The following is an 11,693-nucleotide window of genomic DNA, read 5'->3' as shown; positions in this document are numbered from 1 at the left end:
TGTTACAGCCCTGGTGCTGTGTGTGCCTCTTTGCCTTTTTCTTTCCTTCTATCTCTCTCTAGGTTCAGCCCCCACACATTCAAATATATTGTATAATAAATTCTCTTGTTTTTTATACATCTCAGTTTCCCCCTCCTCCTTATCTGGGTAATCCTTCAATGTTACTTCCCTCATCCCCTACACCTTTTTGGGGACTTCACATATACTATTACAGTATATTATATTGTTTGTGTTTATCTCTAACACATTCATGTAAGTTCAATGTTGTAGTTCAAAAGCTTGTTATATTATCCATTGTGTCAAATCTTCATCTGAAAAGTAACTAAAGCTGTCAAATAAATGTAGTGGAGTGGAAGTATAAAGTAGCATCACATGGAAATATTCAAGTAAAGTACTTCAAATGTGTACTTAAGTACAGTAAAATCAATGATTATATGATCTTCATTACAAAACACAAACTTTAACTCCACCTGAGAAAGACTATTATAGTCATACAACTGTGATATTATAATCTTTATCATAGCCTATAAGTATTAATAAGGATCCAACACGTTCATGGAAAACTAAAAGGAGATGAAGTGATAAAATAAGACAACTCAAAGACATGAACACAAGGTGGAGAGAGAGAAGGCAGCAGGTGGAGGTGGTGTTGATGTGGACATTATTACTGAGGTAAATGCAGCTAAACACACTTCAAGGTCTAAACGAAAGTAGGTCTGTGGGCGGGTTTGACTGGACGGGATGTGATGCGGTTGGGACGGACTAAACTTTCTCTGATAGTCAGTGAACATGCGGGTGGAGACTGTAATGCAGAATTAATCTCAACAGAAATAAGATCAGAATAACATCACACTTTGTTCCAGGAGAGGTGGTCAGCAGCAGAAATCCAGCCCGAAGACGCGTCTAATGAGCTCAGTAGGTGAGTGCTCTGAAGCAAACCCGCACTATACCATGTTAACATGACTCAGATACAGTGGTATGAGTGCGCTCTGCTGACTATTTGATCTGCATTCTGCGCGTTTTGCGCTCCGCCAAGTCCTCCACTTTCTGTCCTGTAGGTCCAACTTCTCTGATCCTTCTTTTAACCGGAAAGCTGCTTATTCCTGCTGTTAAATGAAGCTTTAAAGTTGACTGAAACTTTAAATCCTAAAAGGATTCATAAATACTGAGTCATGATCTTAACTGTCTAATGTCTGCTGACACCCTCCTCTCTGAAAGTGTTGTAATTACACATGAACATACATCCAAGTTTTCAAAGCTGCATTCAGTGATTTTTTTTTTGGCAAAAAAAAATACAAATATTATTTGACACTTAAATGGAAAGTAGAACAGCCTTCAGTTAACTCCAGGTCATATCTGTACTTTTAAGACAACTACAACTGTAACGCCCAGTCAGTGCTTTCACTTCAACTACGCATCTAACCTTTCTACTTTTTTCTGCAATGCAAAACATTTCAGCTGTGTGCAATGCATTTTAGGTTGCAAGGTGTTCAGCAAAGCGCTTCACCAGCCGGCTTTTCATGTGAAACTTTTTGAAGCAATTTGAGGCAATTCATTTCAGCCCCTTTTACAGTACTACAGTTCAACTCTCAGCTTTAGTATTTCAGCTGTTAGCTTCTTCAAGCAAAGCACTTCAGCTTCTGACTTTGCAAACACAAAGACACATATTTATATATATGTATGTATGTATATATTCACCAAATGATTACACTATAAATTGCAGTCTGTAATCAGCAGCATTACCAACAGCTCCACTCCCACTCTGCACCAATCACATACACATGGATTTTGAAAATATGTAAAATGCCATGAAGAAACTTAAATAGACAGACTTTTTGAATCATTATCACTGTGCATGAAAATACATTTGGCTCATGTTTGAATGGGTTACTATTATTTAACTACACTGTACAGTAACCAAACTAACTACACACCCAACAAGGTTTCTGCTTCTCTCTAGTCGGCCTACAGTCATAAATTCCTGTTTTTGATCCACAGAGCCTCCATATAAAGAGGTTTAGCACCAGAAAGACTTTCACTTCAGCTGCAGCATCAACTCTACACTCTTAAACCCAAACATGGCCAGCAAATTAAAATGTGGTAAGTCATGACTCATGATACTACTATATTCATGTTCATATGGTCCTTTGACTTAAATTGTATTCAGTATGTTTTTTCTTTGTATTTGTGAAGTCAAGTCAGTATTTATTTATACAGCCTGATATCACAAATCACACATTTGCCTCAGAGGTCTGTACAGCAATACAACATCATCTGTCCTTAGAATAGAAAAAGGAGAATTAGAAAAACTCCTCAAAAAATATTTAAAGTAGAAAAAAATGTTAGAAACCTCAGGAGGAGCAGCAGAGGAGGATCCCTCTCTCAGGACGGACAGGCATACAATAGATGTTGTGTGTACAGAACAGAACAAGAAAGCAAAATTACAGATATACAAACTATACAAAGATCTATACAAACTTATAGATGGATTGATAACATATAGCAAGATGCTACATGAAGCCTCTGCTGTCACACCCTGCCTGGACTTTTTGTGTTTTTTGGTCTTTTTGTGTTTTTGTGTTCTTTGGGGTTTCCTGGTTTGCACTTCTGTTTCGTCCTTGGGGTCATGTGGGTTTTCTTGTTATATTTGGGTGGTGGGTTTGGACTGCCTTTTGTTGTTTAGCCTGGCGTGTTGTGTACTTTAGTTTAGGTTCATGATGGTTCTTGGTGTGGGTTGTATTTAGAATATTGTGTTTTCTGGGTTTTGGTTTTGTTACTGTGTTTCCCTTGTGTATTAATGTACTCCTCTTCACCTGCCCTGCTTCACCCTCGTTAGCCCTGCTCTGCTCTGTGTCTTCCCCACACCTGCCCTGTATCAGTCTCATCAGCCCTGACCTGCTTCCTGTGTTTCCCTCAGCCAATCACTCCCAGCCTGCCCTTGTGTCTCATCACCTGTTCCCCATTCCCTGATTAGTTTAGTCTGTATTGAAGATCTGGTTTTGAGTTGAGTTTTTGTTGAATCATTTGTCCTGTCCTGTCCTGTCCTGTCCTGTCCTGTCCTAACCACCTGAAGATTAAAGGTTTTCGTCTACCCTGCAATCTCTGCATGCTGGTCTCTGCAATTGCGTCCATTCCTGCTACTCAACCTGACATCTGCATTTATTAAAACACTACTGAGAAACATCTTACATAACTGTGAACTCTGACTATTTACACACACATTAGCATCATGGATGTATTATAAGAACTAGATACCGGACTCAAACTATTCAGTCGAATCAAAATTGCTCACCTGGCACATAAGTCAAAAAAAAAAAAAAAGTCTGTGCAGCCACCTAAATATGCACAGTAGTGTTTCTGCTGCTTGGTCCATAGACTTAGGATGATGCCACAATAACATAAAGAGCAACAACTGACCTTGTTTGTAGTTCAAGGTGTCAACAGCTTTATAAATGTCTCTCTTATAATAGTGGTCTCACTGCAATACCACAAGTGGCCACTGGGAAAAATTGGCAGTAAGGCTGAGTGGAGGCGCGTATCCAGGTAGTTATTAATAGTTAATAGTTTTCATGTCGGCTCCACAGGAAGAAATCGACAGTGTTTGTATTTAGTAATTTTTCCCCACCCACCATAGTGGATGAGGGAAATCTGCCTGTAGAGAAGCAGGCGAGTCAACCGACAGACTGGGAGCCGATCAATCAATGTAGATACTGTTAATAAATTCAAGACAAACATAGAGCAGAATTTTTGTGTAATTTAAAAAGTTGTCTGTACAGATTACGCTACACTAAACAAGACAGAGAACAAAACTCAGAAAACATGGGGGGTCCTAGGATGACGCACGTCTTGGAGCCAGTGTTGATTGGTACAATTAATATAATGGAAGCATATCAGTTTGCAACTGTTGGACGTCTAAAAAGCCTCTAAAAACACTTTTTATGTGGATTGGCCATTAGAGTTCTTATTTCATATTTTTCATCCTTCCAAACAGGACAGGAGGAGCTGAGGATTGTGATGGTGGGGAAGAGTGGAACTGGGAAGAGTGCCACAGGAAATACCATTCTTGGGCGTCACTGCTTTGAATCAAAGTGCAGTGCTACATTTATAACTGAAGAGTTAGAAAAGGTTGCTGTTATTGACACTGCAGGCCTGTTTGACACCAGGTATGACCAGGATAAAACAAATAGAAACATCATTCAATGCATCTCTTTTTCATCTCCTGGACCCCATATCTTCCTGATAGTTATCAGGGTGGACAGATTCACACCAGAAGAAAAGCAGACAGTCAAGGTGATTCAAGAGATGTTTGGCCAGGCTGCAGACAAATACAGCATGGTTCTCTTTACTCATGGAGACAATCTGGAAGACACCACTATCGAGGAGTACATGGAGGACAGCGAAGACCTGCAGGAACTTGTGGCCAGATGTAATGATCAGTACCATGTCTTCAATAATAAGCTGAAGGATCGCCTTCAAGTCACTGAGCTGTTTAACAAGATCAGAAATATAGTGGAGAAGAACGGAGGAAGCCACTACACCAATGAGATGTTCCAAGAGGCAGAAAGAGCCTTTCAAGAAAAACAACAACGCATCCTGAAAGAAAAGGAGGAGGAAGAACGTAAAAAGGAAGAGGAACTGGAGAAGAAAGTAAAAGCAGAATATGACCAAAATCTCAAAGATATTACTGAACAACTCCAGGCTGACAGGGAGAAGGAGAAGAGAGAGAGAGAGGAGGAAAGAAAGAAGGAACAACAGGAAATGAATATGGCAATGAATGACTTGAAAAAGGAAAAGGAGAGGTGGGATCTGGAAAATATGGAGAGGGAGATGCAGCTTAATAGGGAGAGGCAAAATATGGAGCAGAAGTGGGAGAGGAAGTTTGAGGAAATGAAGATGGAGAGTGAAAAACGGATGAACATGGAGAGGGAGTACTGGGAGAGAAGAGAGGAGGAGAGGAGAAAGGTTGAAAGGAGAGAGAAGGAGAGAAGAGAGGAGGAGAGAAGAGAGGAGGAGAGGAAGAGAAGAGAGGAGGAGAGGGAGAGAAGAGAGGAGGAGAGGAAGGAAAGAGAGAGAATAGATGAGAGGAGAGAGGAGGAGAGAAGACAGGAGGAGAGGAGGGAGAAGGAGAGAAAAGAGGAGGAGAGGAGGGAGAAGGAGAGAAAAGAGGAGAGGGAGAGAAAAGAGGAGAAGGAGAGAAAAGAGGAGGAGAGGAGGGAAAAGGAGAGAAAGGAGGAGGAGAGGAGAGAGAAGGAAAGAAAAGAGGAGAAGGAGAGAAAAGAGGAGGAGAGGAGGGAGAAGGAGAGAAAAGAGGAGGAGAGGAGGGAGAGGGAGAGAAAAGAGGAGAGAGAGAGAAAAGAGGAGAAGGAGAGAAAAGAGGAAGAGAAGAGGGAAAAGGAGAGAAAAGAGGAGATGAGGAGAGAAGAGGAGAAGGAGAGAAAAGAGGAAGAGAGGAGGGAAAAGGAGAGAAAAGAGGAGAAGGAGAGAAAAGAGGAGAAGGAGAGAAAAGAGGAGGAGAGGAGGGAGAAGGAGAGAAAAGAGGAGGAGAGGAGAGAGAAGGAGAGAAAAGAGGAGGAGAGGAGAGAGAAGGAGAGAAAAGAGGAGGAAAGGAGGGATTTGGAGAGAAAAGAGGAGAAAGAGAGAAAAGAGGAGAAGGAGAGAAAAGAGGAGGAGAGGAGGGAGAATGAGAGAAGAGATGAGGAGAGGAGGGACAGGGAGAGAAAAGAGGAGGAGAGGGAGAGAAGAGAGGAGGAGAGGAGAGAGAAGGAGAGAAAAGAGGAGAAAGAGAGAAAAGAGGAGAAGGAGAGAAGAGATGAGGAGAGGAGAGAGAAGGAGAGAAATGAGGAGAGAGAGAGAAAAGAGGAGAAGGAGAGAAAAGAGGAGGAGAGGAGGGATATGGAGAGAAAGGAGAAAGAGAGAAAAGAGGAGAAGGAGAGAAAAGAGGAGGAGAGGAGGGAGACGGAGAGAAAAGAGGAGAAGGAGAGAAGAGAGGAGGAGAGGAGGGAGAAGGAGAGAAAAGAGGAGGAGAGGAGGGAGAATAAGAGAAGAGATGAGGAGAAGAGAGACAGGGAGAGAAGAGAGGAGGAGAGGAAGAGAAGAGAGGAGGAGAGGGAGAGAAGAGAGGAGGAGAGGGAGAGAAGAGAGGTAGAAGAGAGGAGAGAGAAGGAGAGAAAAGAGGAAGAGAGGAGGGAGAATGAGAGAAGAGAGGAGGAGACAGAGAGGAAGAAGGTAGAGGCGAGGAAAAATGAAGGTGGTTTTTTCAAAAATGTTAGGAGACCCATTTGATAAACTCTTTCAATAATTAACTTAAATAATAATTAATTGCCACCATGGGATGTTACTCTTCCTATTGTTTGTCCATTTAGAGAAGTGGTTGATGTTTGAGGCCATGACCCCATCTGTAAGGAAGATAGGAAATTATTTCCAACTATCATCACACATTCATCTCATGTTATTCTGAGCTGCAGTGTTGGAATCAGAGTGTAAACTCATCGACGGTCAGTTAATATCATCATTATGTTATTCAGCTATAAAACATATTTAAAATGCTTTACTAATTTTAGCGTGCACTGTAAGTTGAAGTAAAAACATAATTAAAATAAATATTATATAGACTATCTGTGATGAGTTGATGACACTCCTGCACAGATGATCAGTAACCTGGATATTGTTATAATCATACAGAGATATTAATAACCAGAATATGTTCTTTATCACATCCTGATATGATTAAAACCAGGAAAAGTCATTACAAGTGATGTAACGTATTTTACAATCGTGTATGTCCAATGTATATTCAGTGTACTCTTAACTATCAGATATCTCAGCTACAGACATTGACTGTTAAGAAAGAAACCCAGAGTCACAAGATTTATGAGTTCCTGATAATGGAGAACAACACTTCTTAGAAACTGTCATTTTCTGATGGATTCAGTACAAAGATGTCTGTATGTAGGAACTATATGTGTTTTGACTATGTGCCAAATTAACATATGGAGCAAGAATTTGAGTGGAAATAGAGATGTTCACTTGAAGCATATATAAAGTGGACTCATGCCGCTTCTTTCTTTGTCATTCTCTTTACAAGCCTGTACAGTGATGACCTAAGTGCTCCTATTAAAGAAATATCTCAACATTGATCTGTGTCGTCTAAGTCATTCTTAGCCAAGCAGAATAACCATCATTGTGAAACCCACTATCAACAGGGACTAGTGCATGTACAAATACTACCTGAAAGATGATGCTGATGACATGACACAGAACAGAATGTGAGTGAGGCTGAATCAAGTCACATGTAAAATAACAAGCTAACATAAAATTAATAGAATTGTTGATAAATATTCTAATGAAAAGATCGATTCTGCTAGTGGACATCTCACCTACAACACCAAAATGTCCAGAAACAGCCCTGTGTTTAGTTATTGTTGTATCAAATTGTTGCAGAAAAAGGTACCAGAGCAAAAAACTCTCTCTTGAAAATAAAAAGGGAGTCAGAGGTCCAAACAGCAAAGTGTTCTTTTATTGCAGGCAAAAAAGGGGAGCAAGTAGCACTTTTACAAAGAACCAAATCGCTCCAAAGGTTTTTTCTTTGGGGCATTGTTTTTATGCCCTTGGGTCGGCTTAGGTCACACCTTATCATCCACCCTCCCTAATTTTTGACCAATTATTATGTTACTTTTATCTCCGTCACTCGTTGTTGGTCAAAACTCTTCAAAACAGGTTTTGAGCTGTTTGAGGATATGTACTGGCATATTCAATTCTACCTGATTATATCCAATTTTTATATATAAGTATTGGGAATCATTTTACACCATTATTGCCAAGTTGTCTTCTGGCCTCTTATTTTTAAGTTATTCTAGTCATTTTACAACCTTATTTCTTGATCTCCTCCAGAGAGTATATTTTTTTTAAAAGGTGAAGACTTTAATGCAGACCCAAGCAAAGTGACATGTAATACAAACACACTCAAATTTCTCCAGTGTATGATTATGATTCTTCTACCGTGCCTCAATACGTACATTGTGATTAAATATGGTTCATGAGATTATAACTACACCAATACAAATTGTATCACACTAGCCCTTATTGCTTATAAACTTATCAAATCAATCTGCATAGCTTAATATTGTCTTTAAGCACACCAATGACATTTAATGAAAATACACCACATTTCCCCCCTTTGGGACTAAAAGTCCCATCGATAATGCTTGGGGATGATAAGGTCCCATTGCCAATCGATATATATGTACACTGTTTTTAGGTTCACAAACCATGTCATATCTTAATAACAGGGATCCTGCAATATGGGGAATGGGTGACAAATACATCAAAGTCATAGGGGTTCAGGCACATCCATTTAGTTTCAGTACCATAAGTATTAGTAGTAGTCTTAAGTAGTAAGGAAAACAAATCAAAAAACAATCATTGGACAATACAGTAGTTAGTTTTGTGTAGGACTAGATTTTGGTCCTTCCCGCAAGGAGGGTGGAGCGGGCAGCAGGTCAGTCACCACTGAGTTGTTATCAATTTCTCGTTTAATAGTGGAGCTGACGCCCTCCCCCCTTTGATGCCTTCTGATACAGTGTATAAGTATTGCATGGGTTCCAACGGCAGTTGTGGTTGCTGTTCCTGGTGGGTCCTGCTCCTCAAGAGCCATGGAGTTGATGGTGGCTTGTAGGGTGGTGGTGGTGGTCTGCTCTCAGTCCAGGTGGGTCCCGTCAAAGGTGGCTCGTATGATGTGGAGGGTTGAGGTGGCCAGCTCTCGGTCCAGGTGGGTTCTGCTGATGATGGCTGGAATGCCCAGGTATACACGCCAAACCTGGAGCTGCATTTCCCCCTGGTGTTGGTCCTGTTGGCATGTGTAGGCCATCCTGGTAATCTGCATTGGATTGCCCATCCATGCCGTAATAGCACAGCCACTGTTCAGCCATGTCTATCTAGGGTAGAACATCACATAATGAGGATTGACACAGACTTCTGCCAGCTATTACTCCTCTTCCTCATCTGCTTCAGCATCCATCTCCCTGCCAAGCTGCCATAACTCAAGTATCCTTTTATACTTCTGCTCGTATCTAGTTGATAGTCGTTCTAGTCCTGCCCTACCATATCTTTGTAGGAACATGTGAGTGCTAAACAATATGTCTTCTCCATAGAATATAGTAATCATGTTGACTGTATATTTAGTGCTGAGGGGAAAGTAGGGAAAATAAGGATAGTCGTAATATCTTGCTGTTGCCTGATTATATCCTGCTGTTACTAAATCATATTCATATGTTAATGAGATTTTAGGACAGTCCTCCCCTACCACCTGATGGTCTTTTTGGTACTCCAATGGGCTCCTGGTTCCATGCTATATATATGTTATCATCCAATTTCCATGGAGTCTGAGCCGTTCGCCTAATTCTTTTGGTTGTTCTATCTTTTGCTACTTGCTCACTAATTACAGTAACTTGTCCCGTTACCATAACTGGCGCGCATATCCCTGTCCACTTTTTAGGTAACGTTACTTTTACTTGTTGGTTGTCATCACACAGCCAAAATATATCTGCTAGTGGTCTTGTGCCGTTGTCTAGGTATGGTAAGATGAACTGATTGTAGTACGTATTAATGTTCATAACAATCAGTGCTAGCCCTTGGTCTATTATAACTTGCTCACATTGTATTGCCGCAGCGTTTGTAGTACTATATATAAAGTAAGGCATGTTGGTTGGTAGAAATTTAGCTCTCCCTTGTTCTGGCATACGCAGCCACCTATAACTTAGCTGTAGACCATCTTCTGATTCTACACTTAGCACTATTCCCAAGTTGCTAACATTATCCGTCGTTGCCCCCATTTGTTCCAATGTTATCTTTTCAGTTTGCTGCAGTAGCTTACTACTGAGCGCTGCCATTTTCTTTTTTATTTCTTGTCCCCTTGTTATACAGAAGGGATGTTTTATCTTTTTGGTTATTTTAGTTAAGGATGGTGTCCATGTGTTCAGTTCATTATCTACTCGTTGAGGGCATATAGATGTATTTTTAGTCCAATTCATATTTGTTATACTCTCCCAACTTGCCATTACCGTTGCACAGTATGCAAAGCAAGTGGATTTATTCGAACATGTTTCCTCTTTTATCCTTGGAATTGGTTTTATTTCTGGCAGTCTTTTTGAGTTATAGCATGTAATACAAGCGCCTTGGCTGACCTGTCTAGCAGAATATTTTACCAATTGATAAAACAAATTGCTCTCCCATCCTAATACCTCCTCTTCATCAATTTGGTGCACTGTTTCCTGCAAGCTTCTAACTTTACGATGGTTCACATACACCCGAGTCAATTTGATCGCTTCTTTGGCAGTCATTGTGCGATTGGACCTTATGTTTGTACACTGATTGTGAGAGCATTGCACCCGTATTTGTACTATCCCCTCTGTCAGGCATTGTTGGTGGACTGCATATGTGTCTATTTTCACGTCTCCAGGTCCTAATGTTAGGGTTTGACTGTACTGGGCTGATCTTATATATGTGAGTGCAATTACTTCTTCCTTCCATATCTTTCCCTCTAATGCTGCTACTAGGCCTGTGGCTAGGGCGCACTCTTCCAACTGCTCTTCTTCTGACACTCTTCCTGTGCTACTATACCTAGTGAGCATTAAACCCATCCCCAAAACTACTAGTAGCAACGCTTTCCATCTGTTACTCCCTGGACTTCTCCCATGCTCTTGTCTTCCAATTATAGTAACTCTGTGGGTTACATTCAATGGGAATGGCTCCGGCTGATACTCCCTCTCCTGATGAGGCACCTGAAGTTTCCCTGACTTCTGTTGGATCCTCATGACTCTGTCTGACTGGGGATGAGCTACTACTCATTGGCTCACCACTGGTTGACCCTCTATCTGTCTCTCCTCCCACTGCTTACTGACTCTCTACGTCTAGCAGCTAATCTTTGTGATCTCCTTTCTCCTTGAGGCCCGCACTGCTGTCTCTCCTCTTGTCGGGAGGCGTTGCCGTCCCTTTCTGGTTCTTGTCGGTGCTGTTGTCTATCTTCCAGTTGGGAGGCGTTGCCATCCCTGTCTGGTTCTCCTGGACTTCGTGCTCTACAGCGATGGTTGAGATGAAACCAAAATCTCTTACCCTCTACTTTCAGTGCAGTTGGGGTAGCTAGGATCACCTTAAACGGTCCTTCTCGTCTTGGCTGATCCCACTTTCGTTTGAATACTTTCACGTAGACCCAATCACCAGGCTCGACTGTCCTCAGTTGTTCTGGGATTTCCACGTCCTTGCTCTCAGCCGCAGTTTTTATCTGTTGAAACACAACCTTGTGTATTTGGGTTAGATGTTGCAGATAACATGTTAGTTCTCTTTCACATTGTTCAAGGGGTGGCCCTTCATATGGCCCTCTACGATAGGGAACCGGCATCGGTCTCCCTGTAAGCGATTCATGCGGTGTTAGATGTGTTAGTCGGTAGCTTGTGTTCGCATAGACATCAATGCCAATGGCAAAGCATCCACCCAGTTAACCTTGTATTGGCTATCTGCCATAATTTTCCCGAGCTTTGTCTTTAAGGTACCATTTGCCCTTTCCACAGCCCCCTGAGACTGTGGATGGTACACACACCCAAACTTTTGTTTTATCCCTAACATCTTTAAGGCTATTTTGAGTGTCTCTGCCACAAATGACGGCCCATTATCAGAACTGATAGTATCTGGTATTCCAA

The 11,693-nt window shown here is 41.4% G+C and overlaps 1 protein-coding gene across 1 annotated transcript; it reads left to right on the top strand.

Annotated features, from left to right (window-relative positions):
* Nucleotides 1-728: 728 nt before the first annotated feature.
* Nucleotides 729-5,697, top strand: LOC137187287 (trichohyalin-like; the record flags this gene model as incomplete). Its single annotated transcript, XM_067596087.1, has 3 exons — nt 729-919; nt 1,999-2,100; nt 3,992-5,697. Coding segments are annotated over exons 2-3 (1,728 nt in total), but the record flags the coding sequence as incomplete, so codon positions are not given.
* Nucleotides 5,698-11,693: the final 5,996 nt, after the last annotated feature.

The sequence above is a fragment of the Thunnus thynnus genome, chromosome 8 (assembly GCF_963924715.1).
Source record: "Thunnus thynnus chromosome 8, fThuThy2.1, whole genome shotgun sequence".
Taxonomy (NCBI): domain Eukaryota; kingdom Metazoa; phylum Chordata; class Actinopteri; order Scombriformes; family Scombridae; genus Thunnus; species Thunnus thynnus.
The sequence above is the reverse complement of the archived record's forward strand: the minus strand, read 5'-3'. Positions and strand labels throughout refer to the sequence as shown.